At 34.7% G+C, this 18,685-nt stretch overlaps 1 protein-coding gene across 4 annotated transcripts in view; it reads right to left on the minus strand.

The window, feature by feature from the left end:
• The window catches only part of myo10l3 (myosin X, like 3), a 151,009-nt gene that overhangs the window by 88,938 nt on the left and 43,386 nt on the right, over positions 1-18,685 (minus strand). For all 4 annotated transcript variants that reach the window (XM_017357764.3, XM_009304521.4, XM_009304520.4 and 1 more), the window contains exons 3-9: positions 10,374-10,532; positions 7,852-8,039; positions 3,484-3,618; positions 3,261-3,399; positions 2,649-2,733; positions 2,422-2,528; positions 851-980 (exon numbers count right to left, since the gene is read on the minus strand). In XM_017357764.3, the coding sequence (XP_017213253.1) occupies positions 851-980; positions 2,422-2,528; positions 2,649-2,733; positions 3,261-3,399; positions 3,484-3,618; positions 7,852-8,039; positions 10,374-10,532 (943 nt within the window). The remainder of the gene's footprint in view (positions 1-850; positions 981-2,421; positions 2,529-2,648; positions 2,734-3,260; positions 3,400-3,483; positions 3,619-7,851; positions 8,040-10,373; positions 10,533-18,685) is intronic.

An 18,685-nucleotide genomic window follows, 5' to 3' on the forward strand; every position in this document is an offset into this window, starting at 1 on the left:
TTTAATACAGTATAATATACAGTTGAAGTCAGAATTATTAGCCTCCCTTTGAATATTTTTGCTTTTTTAAATAATTCCCAAATTATGTTTAACAGAGCAGGGAAATTTTCACAGTATGTCTGATAATATTTTTTCTTCTGGAGAAAGTCTTATTTGTTTTATTTCAGCTAGAATAAATGCAGTTTTTAATTTTTTAAACACCATTTTAGGGACAAAATTATTAGCCCCTTTAAGCTATATTTTTTGATAGTCTACAGAACAAACCATTGTTATGCAATAACTTAATTACCCTAACCTGCCTAGTTAACCTAATTAACCTAGTTAAGCCTTTAAATGTCAATTTAAGCTGTATAGAAGTGTCTTGAAAAAGTTCTAGTCAAATATTATTTACTGTCATCATGGCAAATATAAAATAAATCAGTTATTAGAAATGAGTTATTAAAACTATCATGTTTACAAATAAGTTGAAAATAAGTTTTCTTTAAACAGAAATAAACAGGGAGCTAATAATTCTGACTTCAACTGTAATTTTGTTCCCCATTCCCTCATTCAAGAAAATTTAAAACATTCTGTCAATGACAGAATCAGCAGTTACTTGAAGCCATTCCAGCATTAAGACAGATTAGTGACTTATCACCCATATGAAGTACAGTTGTCAGAGTAAATGTAGCATGCCTCTACATGCACTCTCCTCTGTGAAGGCCTTTATTCATAACCCTTGACAGATAAAACATCAACTGAGACTGTGTGCCAGGGCTACAGGCAAGAGGTCGTTTTACTGAAATAACTATTTAAAAAGCATGTATAACATGCTAACTATGTTTCCGGCAGTTGATGATGTGTCACTAACCTCCTTTAGTGGTGATCTGAGCACCTCCTGCTGTCATGAACTCAATGTTGCCGATCTGAAGGACTCCAGAGAGTAACTTAAAGACATCCCGAATCTCCTCCTCAGTGAACTCCATCACCTTCAGCGCTTCCTACACAGTTAAAATACAACAAAACTGTTCATCTGTGTCAAGATGCATTTTTTATTGTAATACTTTATTTAATGAAGGTGACCATCAGGCTCTGTTGGGGGCAGAAGATGTGATTTTGCAAGACAATGAGGGACATGTGTGAGAGAGATAGATGACATTCTTTAAATCACCAATATACTGGCCATTAACAGATTAGATAGATAGATAGGTGGATGGATGGATGGATGGATGGATGGATGGATGGATGGATGGATGGATAGATAGATAGATAGATACAGTAGATAGATAGATAGATAGATAGATAGATAGATAGATAGATAGATAGATAGATAGATAGATAGATAGATAGATAGATAGATAGATAGATAGATAGATAGATAGATAGATAGATAGATAGATAGATAGATAGATAGATAGATAGATAGATAGATACATACATACATACATACATACATACATACATACATACATACATACATACATACATACATACATACATACATACATACATAGATTAAGTTTAATTACAGTTCAATGAAACAATTCTATACTGTATAGAAACAATTCTATACATGCACGCTTGGTTAATGAAATAGTTTGAAAACAATAATTCTTCAAAAAATGCTGACATCTAGTGTCAAAAAGAAAGAAAACAAGGAGAAGAAATGGAATCTGGACACATTATGCTTTAATGTGAATATTCGCATCTGAGTAAAATATAAGTAAATAAATAAATAAAATAAACTCTGTTTTAAAAATTGTATAGGTTAAATATACATGAATAATAACTTTCCGGTTAGTCCTCCTTAGTTTACTATGTATGGAGATAGATTTTTTTTTTTCAATCAAAAACATTTAGATATCAAATTTAATTAAGTACATGGTAATAAAAAAATAAAAGATTGCCAAAAAATGTTTAATTAAAAAACTCATATCAATGATAATAAAATATTTTGGATTGCAAAAATAAACTATTGTCCTATTATGCAGTTTTTATATTGCACATCTAGAATCCTTGCTTGCGAGTTGAAATGTTTGGATATTAAAGACACAAAATTAATCCCATGGTTTCAAAACTTTTCAATGCGCAAGCAAAAGATTTCAACTCGCAAGCAAAGATTCTACATGTGCAATAAATGACAACAGAATTTGTGGTAACTGCATAATAGGACAATAGTTTAATAGTTTATTTGCAATCTTTTATTTTTTTATTAATATGTACTTGATTTTCCCCTAAAACTAAATATTTTTGATTGAATAATAAAGAAACAAACCTATCTCTATAACTATGAACTGTATACAGAAAAGTCAGGATGTGGTGCCCTCTAGTGGCAATTAAAGCATAGTAAAACAGCATCTGTGTGTTCATGAAAACAGTATCAGTCTGAGGTGCGAGAACAATGCTTTCACACAAAGATAATAAAGCAATTTCTTGACTCACCATTACACTATCATAGAGGTGTTTGTCATCTAGGCTTCTGTCTTTTACACAGCCGGACTGGTTGAGGTAATGATAAGCTTCAGGAGAGTCAGCTAGCACATACATTTCTGAAGGTGAAAACAGGGTTCAATATACTGTACTGCACTACAGTCGGCAAAATTATTAAGCTTCCTCAAAATCTCTATGAATTAAATCCAATTTAACAAAAAATCATGATAAAAGCTCACCTCTGTGTTCATACTTGGCACCTGACAACAAGGCATAGAAAATATGATAGTTTCTTTCTCCTGGATTTTGTCGCACAACTCGATTCTGGAGACAAATGTTAAAGGATTTAATGCAACTGTATTTACAGAGGGCTATCTACCATTTCCCACTAGTGACTACTGCAGTTCAAATTATGGGTAGCCAACTTCCAATAATAAATGCTGAAACATAAATTAATAGGGTTGTGCTATGATGATCAAACCATATACAAGGTATACATGTATGGACTTTCACTAGTGAAAATTAAACCATGAACTAAACTTCAACTCTGAAAACTGGACTGTCAGTTTCAATTTACTAGATCTTCTAAAACTAAATGAGAAGAAAATAACATACACTTGTTTTTTTTACATATTTATCTCACAAGCATATATCTGTGGCCAAGACTCTTTTGAATTCCTCTAAATAATTGTTCCTTCTTTTAATATTCAATGGAAGAACTATTAAGAGAATAATGACACCTCATGGCAGGTCTTTAAAACACTTTACTGTTAGTTTACACTTTAAAGTTAATCCCATAACTCACGTTCAACACAAGGCATAGAGAAATCATGGATAAAATAAAAGTATACCTTTTCAAGCAAATAATCAATAATACAGCCACCCTGGATATTTCCACTCTGGGAGAAGTGAAGTTGAATGAACTTTCCGAAGCGACTGGAGTTGTTGTTGTAAACTGTTTTTGCATTTCCAAAAGCCTCCATTATTGGGCTGGAATGGGACAGGAGGTACAGGTGTGAAAACAGAAAAAGCTTAGATGCAGAGTCAGTCTGGATGTTGTGTGTTGTGTCTGACCTGCTCTGTACGATGGCCTGCTCGACTCGGGTTGTCCTCTCTGACAGCGGAGAGCCCGTGGAGTTCTGACTCATGACCGACAGAAACTTCAGGAGCAGTTTAGTGCTCTCCGTCTTCCCAGCACCACTCTCTCCACTGAACACACACAGAGATGCATATATGAAGCACTTGCAAAAAACAAACACAGGCACACTCTAGTCTGTAGTTGTATGGGTTTAGGTTAATAAAGCAAAAAATAAATATATAACTAAAGTTTGATTGAGGTTGGTAAGATTTTGTCCTTTATGATTACTGATGCTTCCTTATTTAATAAAAATACAGTAAAACAGATTTAAAATATATTACAATATATATGATTATTAATAATAGAAAATTGCAAATTATGTATAAATAATAACTCACAATTATGTGCTGTAAAGTTTGAATTGTGAGTTTATATCTGGTAAGTAATATACACATATACACAAAGTGAGTTTATACATTTTTCTCAGAATTTCGCGAATAAGAACATTCATTCATTCATTTTTTTCAGCTTAGTCCCTTTATTAATCTGGGGTCGCCACAGTGGAATGAAATGCCAACTTATCCAGCATACAATACGTTTTTCGCAGCGGATGCCCTTCCAGCTGCAACCCATCTCTGGGAAACATACACACACACTGATTCACACTCATACACTACGGACAATTTAGCCTACCCAAATGACCTGTACTGCATGTTTGAATTGAATTGAATTGAATTTTATTTGACAGATTTTAGACAAACTGTACAAAAAGTATTCCATACACTTTGTTAAAAAAACTGTCGAGGATAAAAACACAATAAAGCCCTGGGCTTATTTCCATTGTGGTCCTCTGTTAAATAAAAACAATGTATGGCTTCAAAATACTAATGAAGAATAAAACAAACAGTCGCCACAGCGGTACGAACAGTCAACTTATCCAGCACATGTTCTACACAGCTAATGGGCTTCCAGCCGCAAACCTATTCACACTCAAGTAACATATAAATTAAAACATCCTCGTCCACCATGCAAACTAATTATCCCCATCAAACAACCATCTTTTGATAGCGTTTTTGAACAACCTTAAATCTTTTATTTCCTTGATTGATTTTGGTTTTTGGACTGTGGGGGAAACCGGAGCACCAGGAGGAAACCCATGCGAACGCAGGGAGAACATGCAAACTCCACAGAGAAACGCCAACTGAGCCAGCTGAGGCTCGAACCAGCAACCTTCTTGCTGTGTGACAACAGCACTACCTACTGCGCCACTGCATCACCTGAATAAGGACTTGTAACTTTTTATTTTATTTTTATTTTTATAACTGAGTTTACTGGACAGTATGTCATCCAATAATAAAAAAAAACATAATTGTTTGATTTTATCACACTATTAGGGAAGAAAAAAAGTCCAAAATGTCAGATTAGATAAATATTGCAACCTAGCTGCCATACTCAACATCTTTAACAGAGAGAAAATACAGTTGTGTAGGTTTTAAATAGTGCAGAGTGCATCAGACGAAACTTCACATTTTGTTATATCTGCTCTTGAGCGCTATAAAATCTCTCAATTGCTTTTTATCTTGTTTATTTTAGCCAAACGTTATGAGGTAAACTAAAAAAAAATGGTGCAGAAGCAAATATGACTTGCAGTAAATTTAGTTAGTAAATTTCCCGATTAGTTACAGAAGCTGCAAGTAATACATTGAATTAAATATGAGAGAGAATGAGAGAAAAAACTCAAATTTATCATTTGAAAAAGAATTCAAAAAGTCGTTGAACATCAGTTGGTAAACTTTCCAGTTTCTTTAAAGTGATTTATGATGTTCACTTGACCCCTGTGCAGTCTTCAGTGACCTGCTCACTCATAAATGTTTCACATGCTATTGATCACAATAATTTATGGGCAAAATATCAAACTATATTTACTATGAATGCACAACACAACACAGCAAATGAATGCCCAGGTTTGTTCCACCGAGCATAATAAATTTTTTTAATATTCGTTCATTCTATTTCTTTTCGGCTCATTCCCCCTTTTTAATCTGGGGTCACCACAGCAGAATGAACCCTCAACTTATTTAGCATATGTTTTACGCCGCGGATGCCCTTCCAGCTACAACCCATCACTGGGAAACATCCATACACACTCATTCACACACATACAGTACACTACGGACAATTTAGACCTCCCTATTCACATATACAATGTCTTTGGATTTGTGGGGGAAACCGGAGCACCCGGAGGAAACCCATGCAAACACAGAGAAAACATGCTAACTTTTCCAAGAAATGCCAACTGACCCAGCTGAGGCTCGAACCAGTGACCTTCTTGCTATGAGATGATCGTGCTACCTACTCTGCCACCTTGACACCCACATTAATATTAGTAATTTAATTTTAAAAATTAAACATATCAGCTGTTTTATATAAATCCCACACACAGAACTTTTAATTAAGATGGACAAATACCATGTGAACAATCCTACAATTATTGGAAATGCTCACTTCCAAGGTCTTCTTACTCCATCTAGCCACTAAAGCAAATACACCTGACCTGTGACCTCCATAGCAAAACGAGTTACGCAATAAACCTTGCAATATGAGTCAAACGTAATCCATCTCTAGATTGAGCTGTCATACTCTGATTGGATTACAGTCCTGTGGAACAGCAGATTACCGAATCACTCATGTATACATCAGTCCTTTTGTGTGCTTCAATCTGAACAGCAAAAATGACCAGCAGCAGTCTTTGTATTTGCAGGATTTGATTAACCGTCTTTAAATTTTACTCTAAAATCTGGTCGCACTTGGTGTGATATGATGCAGTGTAAAAGCAGCACGAGGTCGATAGTGGAATTTAGTCTTTTGGAGCATCTTTTTTTTTATGTCTGTACTTATGAATGTCCCACAGTAATGTAATTCTGTATGGTATGTGAGTCTGTCTGTTAGATTAAAAACAAAGTTGATGAACCGGATTAAAATCTGCTCAGAGATAGCCTCTTGAAAAATTATATGACCTTTCGTATTACAAGAAACTTACAAGGCTGGCTAGAAACATAATTTTGAACACTAATCATGTCTTGAATTAAGAATCATGAAGTTTAATCATCGATTTAAAGTCCGAAGTGAAATTAAAACATACATTTGTACATTAGGCTGAAAGCCCGTGGCCAGGGGGTCAAAAGATCCACTTGTCATTGATAAAGGTCCAGAATGTGTCCCATACATAAGCTCATTTGTCCTATTTTTACCGCTATGCCATCATAAACAGTGAAAATAACCCATCAAAACAGGTTTTAAGACAAAGTGGAATCCTCTATTGGCTGTCGCTTCGGTGTGACTTCAGCTAATCAGTTTTGGCCAATGCTAACAATTATTTTTTCTGAGTACTTTTTACATCCAGCTGTGCAAGAAGACATACAATCTGATATAAGTGAAGTCATCTTTCACTACTGTATTGTTTTTAAATTGAGGATATATTTTACAAGTAACTTTTGTTCTATATATTGGACCTTTGAAACAAAAAATGACCAATGAAAAGGTGTAAAGAACCAAAAGTGGCCCAAAAGTATTGAAATTAATTTGAATACTATTTTGGCTATCCGCTTGTTAAGTGTGACGTCACGCGAAGCGGCTTCCGGGTCCAAGCGCTCTATTCAACTGAATGGGGAGACTCATGAAAGGGTAATAATAAACGTTTACAAAGCAATTTAATGCTTTCGAAAATCACGATCGCAGTATATATGTCCATGCCTAATATCCGATGGCCAGAAAGTGAATTATTTTTTTATAAATTGTTACATTTTTGGTATTTGTTATGCAGCAAGCCCAGAGATTGTTGTATACACTATATAAAATTAACTTTAATGTGTGATGGGAATAAAACGTGATCCTAAACGAATGATTTCTCCACTCAAATGAATGGCTGCTTGGACCCGGAAACAGTATTACATACTTCACAAACACGTCACCACTTAACAAGCGGATTGTTGTTATCCATGAATTTCCAAATGTACTTTTTAGGTTATCATTACCGTACGACAATCTATTTCGGCTACAATAGTGCATAAAATGTCACTAAAATGCAGTATTTAAATCTCATAATTAAATAGCCTAAATGAGGCCTATAACCACATAAAGATTCACTTTTTGAGAAAAAAAGAACCACCCATTTCCACAGGCAGGCTACAGGCCTGGGCTGTCTTGGAGCTTAATAAGGTCTGTGTAAAATTAAACTTTTATTTTTATATTTATGTATGTATATTAGTTTTTGTCCCATTGTGAGGAGTATTTAACATGCTGTTGTGCGAGAAAAAAATTAAAACTAAGTCTGAAAATAAAGTTTGCATTGTATTGTAGGTCACCTGATGAGCACACACTGACTGTCGTGTCTCTTCCACAGGCAGCGGTAACACTCGTTGGCCACGGCGAAGATGTGTGGAGGAAGTTCACCCAGATGATGTCTGCTGTACACATCCACCGCCTCGCTGTCATACAGGCCTGCTATCTGCTTATAAGGATTCATGGCTGCCAGGATCGAGCCAATGTTAGTCTGCAAGGTAGAATAAATAACAGTATGGTCATTAAACATTATTATTTTTTAACTCTAAAGACATATTAACTGCACTTACAGCTTAAAACGGGTATATACTGTAACTATGATTTGATTCAATCTAGAAAAATCTCCTTAATTGTTTTTAAAGTGCCAATGAAAGCAATAAAATGTGATTAATAAACAGTTGAAATCAAAATTATTATTATTTAAAGGCTTAACTAGGTTAATTAGGTTAGGGTAATTAGGCAAGTTATTGTATAATGATGGTTTGTTCTGTTGAAAAATATATAGCTTAACGGGGCTAATAATTTTGTCCTTAAAATGGTTTTTAAAAAATTAACAACTGCTTTTATTCGAGCCAAAATAAAACAAATAAGAGTTTTACTAGAAGAAAAAAATATTATCAGACATACTGTGAAAATTTTCTTGCTCTGTTAAACATCATTTGGCAAATATTTAAAAGAGAAAAAAAAAATCAAAGGAGGGCTAATAATTCTGACTTTTACTATATGAAACCCACTAGTAGAAGTGTGCTTTCTTATCGATATGGTTGCAAATTATAATCGTTTGTCATTATTAAAGATCTATAAATCCACTGACAATTGTGTGTTCAACTCTTACACATCAGCTAATGGCTAATTGGCAAATGGCTATCTAATGAGGCTTTTATAATGATGTTTTTAGCTCAGTTAAATCAATATATCACCCCCAGTGGACATTAAGTCAAAAGACAGGAAGTACAAAAGACGATAAAAGAAAAGACTTTCTTTCTTTCTTTCTTTCTTTCTTTCTTTCTTTCTTTCTTTCTTTCTTTCTTTCTTTCTTTCTTTCTTTCTTTCTTATTAGCTTATAGATATGGGCCAGTAGGGGCCTTCTCTGCCTACTGGTAGGCTCAGGAAGGCTGTTATGCATCCACATGGTTAATCAGCTATACTAATAGAAAAGATTCCAGATCCAGATCTGTTTTTACATCACTGTCACAGTTGGGTTTTGGGTTGGGGTAGGTGTAGACGTTAATAAAAATGTATGGGAAATTTAATAAATAATATAAATCATTCTTGTTAACTTTTTGGCCGCAGCCTTATGTGATCTATAGCTGATTAACCATGTGAATGGATGATAGCCGCCTTCCGACCAGTGGACGAAGCCTACCAGTAGACGAAGAAGGTTCCTACTTGCCTATATCTATCAGCTGATAACCACTGACAATGCCCATTCAATAGAGTAATAGCATTCGAATCGGATTATATATATATATATATATATATATATATATATATATATATATATATATATATATATATATATATATATATATATATATACATATTTCATTCGCATATAAATTAAACAGGATCAAATAATAAACACTTTATAATATGAGACATGTAGTTCATGTTTTTACTAATATGAGAAAATAATGAAAACTCAATTTATTCATATTTGTTAATATAAGATAAAAATATAGTTGTTCATTGTTAGTTCAACTCAAAATGCATTAACTAATGCATTAGTAATAGTTGAACTATGCTGTAAAAGCATTGTTCATTGTTTGTTCATGTTAGCAAATACATTACCATTAACTTTATGTCCAATATTGTGTAAAATGTATTAAATAATAAATAATAATACAATTAGTTTTTTCTTTTTTTCTGGGAAATAAAACATATAACCATCAGTATTTTCTTCATTTCTCTTTATTTCACTGAAAATCCTGCACAATGTTAAGCTCTGATTAAACACCATTAAAGCTTCACAGAACAAAGTTCCTTTGAGGCACAATTCTCCACAAAGTACATACTGTTCCTTTGTTTACATGCAAACACTGCAAAATCCAAATCCCTGTTTGAATTTGATGAAGGGAATTAGTGTGTGAGTGTGTGGTCCAGGTATTCCAAGCTTAAATTTATATTAAAGTGCTTATACTTTATATTAAGATATATCCTTTTGAGAGTGTGAAAACAGAATGCTTCACTTTATTACCTTGTCCTCAATGCCATTACCTAGCAGGCATTTTTTTGTGTTTAAAAGATTTGCAACAGGCCTCTTTGCTAAAACGAGGCTAAATTTGGTCTGCCAGTGAAAATCTAATAGACGTCTATTTTTGGACAATTGTTAAATGTCTATTAGATTTTTATTTAAATCCCAAATTTAGCCTTGTTTTGGCCATGTTTAGATGTCTATTGGATGTGTTTTAAGTGTAAAAATTGCTTTAGTGGGTATTTTTAGGTTTGCATTAGTGTGTGGATTAGGTTGTATTTAGCTGTATAAAAACAATAGAAGTCTATGGAATAGAGAAGTAAAGGTGTGTGTAGTGTGCAATCAACTCACATAAATGAGGTCTTTCTGGTAGCGCAGGTAGAGGTTGTGCATGATGGCGGCCTCGTGAAGCTCAGCCAGAGTGGACATGTCCTCCACTCCACTGATGCTGGTGGAATGCATGGGGAAAACCTTCAGCCGGTTCACCTCAGCCTGATCCAGAGTCATCACCTTTAACACATACACACACAGCACTGTCTACACATACTGCAAAAGGTTGAAAAACTAGATGAGCAGCTCATTTTACTGCTTTCAGATCAGTGGTGGACATACTTACGCATTACTAATAATGGTTTATTTTGCAAGATAACATTTGGTCAAAACTTGTCATACACCGATGACCATATTAATTATAATGAACGATAATTCCAAGTGTTGCAAATGATGCAAATAATAAAATATACCACACAGCTTAGCTAGTATGTAACTAAAATTATTAAGAAACAAAATGGTGTTTATTTGTCTGGAAAAAATATAAGCACACAATATTAAAAGAGAAGAATCCTATGCTCTCATATTAGTGTTGTATTTATTATGTGCTAAAGCTGTGGGAAATATTACTCAAAGTATGGATAAAAAGTAGACCTTTCAAAAGTACTCAAGAGTAGTGAGTATTATGCTGTGAAAAGCTGATGCATTGACATGTAATTTGTAGACGAGTGTAAGCGTAACATTCTGTAGTGCATTTAGTTATTGCCCAGCAGGCACACAGCGTCACAAGACATTAAAATTAGTTTAGATTTAGGTTGTGATGTCAGTTGACCAAAATTTAATGTTTAGTTAGCATCTAAGGATGATCTTTTTGTGATGTCCAATAACGACGTCAAATGATGACAAGATTTGGCTAATTTTAGGTTGTTAGAAAGTGAACAAAATCCAACGTCAAGCCAACCTAAACTAACGTCATGTCTGATAGGCATCAAAGTGGTAACATCATCATTGGACGTTGATATTTGGTTGATTTTAGGTTCAATGTTATACATTGATGTTAGCCCTGATGTTGAATTCTGACGTCAACCTGATTTTCCTTTCCAAACAAAATGCAAAGTCCCCAAGACGTTGAGGTATAATGTCAAACTGACGTCATGTTGACATCTTGTGCCCGCTGGGTGTTTAAGGCCATTTCGGTCATCATACAGTAAACATCCATCATCAGTGACATGCATCAAAACTGGGGGTTGGCAAACTCAGTCCTGAAGGGCCGGTGTCCGGCACAGTTTAGCTCCAACACTAATCAAACACACCTGCTTGTAGACTTCTAGTGATCTTGAAGACACTGATTAGCATGTTCAGGTGTGTTTGATTGGGGTAGGAGCTAAACTGTGCAGGTCACCGGCCCTCCAGGACCGAGTTTGCCCACCCTTGATCCAAACAGTCTCTGGGTGATTGCTTGTGACGATTTTGGACATCTTCTTGGACACTTTTAATGCTTCCAAACAGTTTGCTGCAATTATAAAGTGCCCATGTCTTGAGGTAGTTAATTATATTGCTATTTACTTTCAATGTGTGATTTTATTGGACAGGAATCACAGGATGTATTGTTCTAATCCCCATAGACAAGAAAAAATAAAGTAGTGACTGCAGGTTGAAGGACAGTAGTGGAGTAAAAGTACTAAAATGTACTCAAGGTACAGTAAAATTACACATTTTTAAAACTACTTACTAAAGTACAATTCCTGAGAAAAAACTACTCAATTACAGTAATTTGAGTATTTGTAATTTGTTATTTTTCACCACTGACAGCCATTAGTTAGTGTTTTTGTAATATTATGTTAAAATTACATACTGAGAACCGCATACAGCTTCAGTTGTAAATAAAAACAACCTCATTCAAAATGGACACAAATGTCCACATTCAAACAGTTCATACAGTGGGCTTAATAAGCAAATGTGTTTCACAAAGAACTTAGTCATTTGAACAATAATTTAAATCAATGAGTTGTTAACCGGATCTGACCAGATTATTTGAGTCTGTGAATTGTGAACACTTCGTCTATTGAGTACTGAATTGAATTTAGCAATTGACTACTGAACACATGCAAAAAGTGTGATTTAGCAGGTAACCTTAACCTTAACCAATTTCAACCTTAACCAACCAGTTTGTTCACAAATCCCAACAGTGTCATTAATATTTTTTCTTGACCTCACCTACAGTGGTACAATTGTCATTAAAATGTTATTAAACGTAATTAAATATTAATGACACTGTTAAAAAAATATTTCACCCAATATTGATGCTTTCACTGAGAAATTGTAATGACAAAAGTGTTCAGAGAAATATTCATGACACACATATTATGACCTTATGACAATCATGTTTATGACAGATTTATGACAAGATAAGTTGCCTTGATAATGTCAAGTTGTCAGTGCAAAGACAAAGACAGGTTATGTAGAATTTTTATGTCAAGTTGTCATGACAAAGACATCTCAAATAATGCCATATTACCAATTAAAACTGACATACTGTGACTAAATGAATAACATATAATGACAGTTGTATTAAGCATGCACAAAATGTATGATGAAAGTATTGTGAACATCTTTTCAATTGTTACCAGTTCTTATTCATTATTCACTGCTATTAACCAGATTAACCAGATTAACGACACAACCAAATGATTCCCAAATGAAACCCCAAATGAAATGATTTGTGATTATGCTCTCTCTAAATCAGACAAAGCTCCTGCAGTTTAATGCGTCCGGACCTGCTCGAGATTTCTGCCAAGTTGTTTCACATTCCTGAAACCATACCCTCCATGACACCCTCATTGAGCTCCTCTCACTTTCACCATACTGATCATTTCCCTGAACGACCTGTTCTCAAACACAAACATCACAGGACACACTACATTATGCTGGATCATGAGGCTGAAACATTTCTCAAATCACTGATGCTGATTTATTTGAGTCATTCAAAAGTCATCTTGTCTATCAATTGTAATGTCCTGTCATTTATTATTCTCTGCACAAGCAAAAACCACACACACTGAGGTTCACTTTAAGGATATAAACGATTGGGTGATATATATATTTAATGCCAATGTTCAAATAATTGTTCATATAATATTATAATTGATCATTTCAAAGCAGATACATGGACAGTGGGTTAAAATGCTATCTCATGGCAGGGATAGTAGTACCTAAAATGTTCAATTGAGCTAAAAGTTTACTTTAAAATATCTTCAACTGCTCATTGTCTCGCCCTTGCAGATCGCTGGAAAACACTCACCATCACTAGAACTACAATTTTGCTACTGAATTGCATTACATTTCCCATCAGACACCTCACTCACACACCAGTTCCAGATCACCCCGGATTAGTTGCAGACAGCTGTAGCTAATGAAGATTGACTATATGGACTATTTATACACTTCACTTCCAAACACATTGTCTTGTTTGCTCTTACATTTCAAAGTGTTCTATTATCTAGCCTTGCTGTGTTTTCTGACCCTTGTCTTGTTCCATGTCTATTTTGTTTTGCCACCTGCATTGACCTTTTTGCCTGTGACCACGACTTCGTTTTTGGATCACCCTCATGATACTGTTCGCTCCTGCTTTGACCATTGCCTGGATGACAAAGTTGTAAATAAACTGCATTTGGACCCTCACCTCGTTTGTACCCCAATTCCCTATGTTACACTTATCATGAAGCTCATGATCGTAGGTGAAAGTAGAATTAAGCCATAAGGGGCCGATGCAATGTTGATTGGGGATCAAATGTCAGGACTACCACAACCTGAACTTTGGACACAGAAACCGGCTAGTGTAAAAAATAAAAAGTGAAAATAAATGAAAAGTATTGATAGAAAAATAACTTTAAGAACTACAAGATCCAGGCATGCACAACACACACTTACACCGGTTTCTAATCCTGACTGATTGCATACGCACAGTCAGAGGATTGTCAAAGACTAATTACATGGAAGCAGCACAGACACCTTGAACATGGCTTTCCTGATCATTCCTGTTTAATAAACCTGCGTTTGGATCTATACTTCTGTTGTCAGCGTCACATCTCATTACAATTATATTTTAATATATAAATATATTTTAATTATATTATTATATTTTTGTAATATTATATAAATATTACAATAAATATTAAATAATATTAAATAATTATATTATTATTATATTAAATAATATTAAATAATATTTTATTATTTTGTAATATTATAATTATTATTACAATAAATATTAAATAATATTAAATAATTATATTATTATTATATTAAATAATATTAAATATTATTTTATTATTTAACTAACTTTTTAAAAATTGTCAGCGCTAATTAAATTAAAACAGAAATAAAAAAAAATATTAGATACTTTAACAAAACTTGGAGAAATCTTTACTGCAAATGTTCAAATAATTGTTTATATAATATTATAATTGATTGCGTTTGGATCCATACTTCCATTGTCAGCGTCACATCTCATTACAATTATATTTTAATAAATATTTTTATTATATTTTTATATTTTATTGTAATTATTATATTATATTTTATTAATTAACAAACTTTTTAAATTATCGCTAATTAAACTAAAAAATAAACACAAAAAATTATTAGATACATACAATAACAAAAGGTTTGAATGCAAATATAAAATTTTACTTGTCAATTAATAAGTTAAATTACTAAAAAGCTAAAACTCATGTAAAAGTTGAAGATAAAAAGCAACACTGATAATATAACAAAAGTGAAATATTGTATTGTATATCAATAATACAACACTATTTGTGTGTTGAATAGAAAAACACTTCTGTAACCTATTTCCAAAGCACCTACCGCACAACATGCCCTGGCAAACCCCTGGGTAACACTATTTTGATGGTCCATTTGAGTATTATTAGACTGTCTGCTTAATATCTGTTAATATGCTCTTTCAAAAGACATTTAACTGACCATAAGAAACTTTTCAAGGTTATGTCAACTTACTCTAACCCGAACCCCAACCTAACAGTCTACTTATAAGCTAATGAAAATAAGTTGGCATGTAGATGCAATGTAACTTCAACAAACAGACCATTAAAATAAAGTGAGACCAACCCTTGTAATGTCACATTTCAGCAAATTTTATAATGCTAAAATCATCAAACATATACACAGACGTTCCCAAAGAACTCCATTTTAATTCCTCAAATGGTGTTGAATGCATCTATTGAAGTGTGTAGTCCATAGCTTCTCTTATTATTCAGCTGAGACGGATGATAAATCCATTAGCAAAAAGTGCCACTAAAATTGAATGATGTCATCCAATAATGAGCTTATCACTGTGGCCCGCCATCTCTGTCTCCAGACTGATGGGCTGAATTGATCATAGATGACAGGAAGGAAACAGCACTTTGACACAATCGCCACCCACATCTGAACTAATGTGATCTGTATGAAGATACGAGACACTAAACCAACGTGCAGTAACACCTGGGGCTCTGTTCACCAAATATGAGCTACGGTTTCAATCTGTGATGAAATCTGTAAGCCAGGGCCGCTAAAACTTTTTTGCGATTCATTCACATATAATGAAGCTATTGTTCAAACTAGAGTGGCTCATAATGAACGTGTCTCGTATTTAGGTTATCAGTTTATCGCAAGGCTAGGAATCTGCTCTCGATGGATAATTTCTCAATGCGACAGACCACCAGATGCTCTCTGGGTCAAAGTTGATACTCGCAAACATCCAGCACAGAGGTCAAGGATGTTGAAGCAATAAGGCATCCTGGCTGATTCCAAATTCCTTAAATTCCTGCTCGTGAGATGCTAGCTCCTGCCGCTATAGGGCCTAACAAACTGACTTGAGACTGAAACAACACTCAGTACTATGAAAAATGACAATAAAAGTGTCTCAATCAAACACTCACAGGGGGTGTGGAGAGTCAGAGCTATTATTAAAACGGGGAAATACGCAAAGTGGCCCCTGTGAGTGTATGAGTGTGGGCCCCCTAGCTTCATGAAAACAGATTATATGGTCTTTTAGGGTGTGTTCACACTGGGCCCATTAAAACAAACCATGATGTGACTACTTTGCTTGTGCAGTTCATTTAAATAAATCTGAAAACTTAACTGTCATCTGAACCTTGGTATACACCAAACAAAAAACAGAACCAATATTATTGGTGCACTTACAAACAATTTGTTGTACAGTTTGACTGAAATCTGAACCAAAAACTGTGTTTCATCTCAAATAATGAAACCATAAAAATGACAGAATCCTTCATAATACCTGTTATTTCTGTTCAAAGCCACAGTGTTGCCCATGAGAGTTCAATACAGGCATCGGAAACATGTCTCTTTTTAGCAGATCTTTGTTTGTTTGTGTGATGGAGGAATTTCTGCTGTTGTTTTGACCCCTTTACACATTTATAAGCTCTTCATGAGTTCTAGTTGATAAGTATACAAGCACTTGTTTACACATACAATGAGCTCATTATGTCTAGCGTACTTTATTGCTTTGGGTTTTTTAAATTTCATACAAAAATGTATCTTCAGATTTGGCTTGAAAAAGAATGTTACTATAGCCTAAAATACGGGAGAAATTCTGGAAAATACCTTTACGGGATGATAGCGGGATAGAACTGTAAAATACAGGAGAATCCCCGGAAAAACAGGAGGGTATGACCCAGGCAGGTGTGTTGCGGCAAGTTGGAGCTAAACCTTGCAGGGACACCGGCCCTCCAGAACAAAGAATGGTGACACCTGCATTAGTCTAATCACTTGAATCTTTAGACTAATAAGTCTCATTGTCCTTCTGCAAACTCATGTCAAGCAACATATTTATAACCCAATTTCATAACAACACATGCTCCAGCCTACATCTTTGCGAAAAGTAAAATATGGTGCTCTCAAAATGTTTTCTTGCGCTTTTCAGGGTACGAATACACTAAATAGTGCTGTCAACATTATTTTGATAATCTAAAATACTTCACTAAGGGTAAGTTTTGTTTTAGATATTTTTTTTTCTTGTACACATCCACTAGAAGGTACACCTTGTACAGATCACCTAGCGAACCACTGATCTAAACCCAACCAATAGTGTTTTCAAAAGCAAACATAAGATAAATATGCACTGAAACCACATAGTTTTACCTTGATTTTACATTGCTTTTATCTCTTTTCGAGCACACAACCACAACACAAGACAATGAGTTTCCGAGCAAACTGGCCACACCAAATAAAGAAAAGTGATAGATAGGTCAGGTAAACAAATTCAATTACAAACCACATACATGGTTCAGTTGTTTTGTGGTATTTATTTGGTGTTGCGCAAATAACAGTATGAAAATAATCCCCTTTTGTCAATAATATGTCCCTGTAAATATTGATGTGAAAAATGACAAAAGTTGTTGGCGTCATACTGCGTTCTACCATTAATATTACCAAGAAAATGCAGTCAAGCACATGCTGAAATGCGTTTTTGTGGCTTCACACAAAAAGCACATATTTCCAATGAGCCTGTCCTGCTATGTTTAATAATTGCAATTAGACGCCCATGAATACTGACTGATGGCTACCACACTGACAAGGAAAACAGCCTACAGCAACATCTAAAATCTATCATTTTGCACTCAGGAGTTCATGCTTAAGCGACAATAACCAAATTGTTTACAATATTTCTGAGAATCACACAATCATCTGTGTGCCCCAGGTTCCAGTGTCCTGCTGTGCTCAGCAAATTGACACATGGCAGGGAGTCACAGCCTGCCGTAGCACCATTAGCACATTACAGGCATTCAGACAGGACAATAGCTGTCAGTGTTGACAGTGTGCCAGGAAACGGGAACATCACCTCTGGTTGCCAAGCAATGGACCAGCCCTGGGAGTATTGGGAATCCTGATGATGAGGTCATCCATAAAACATGAGGAAAAAAACCCCACCAACAACCAGCGCAATCAGTTTGAGGAATGACAGCCTGTGCTCTAGATAAATAAATGGAATTTCCTCGAGTTATTATTTGCGTTGACTGATGAGATACCAAAATTCCACTTCCATTGTCCATCCAAGTTTATCTCCCTTCCTCAGCATTAGAAACAAAGAACAAGCACGATCTTCATAAGAAATGACATATTCCTTCCTGTAATTATTAGACGCTTCACATTCAATAAATGCTTTCATGGTCTTCCAATCAGTAAGTACACTACACACTCAACATCAACACACTTACACGAGCAACACACTCCCCCTAAACGTGCCCATGCATGTGAAATAGTCTGCTACATCCACTGACCCAGAGTTATTAAGTGCACAATCAATGTTTTCCTAATGTGGCCTTTTCACTGAGAGCAGGGTTGCTGACCGATGCACCATCAAGACTAAA

The sequence above is a fragment of the Danio rerio genome, chromosome 9 (assembly GCF_049306965.1).
Source record: "Danio rerio strain Tuebingen ecotype United States chromosome 9, GRCz12tu, whole genome shotgun sequence".
Classification (NCBI taxonomy): Eukaryota; Metazoa; Chordata; class Actinopteri; order Cypriniformes; family Danionidae; genus Danio; species Danio rerio.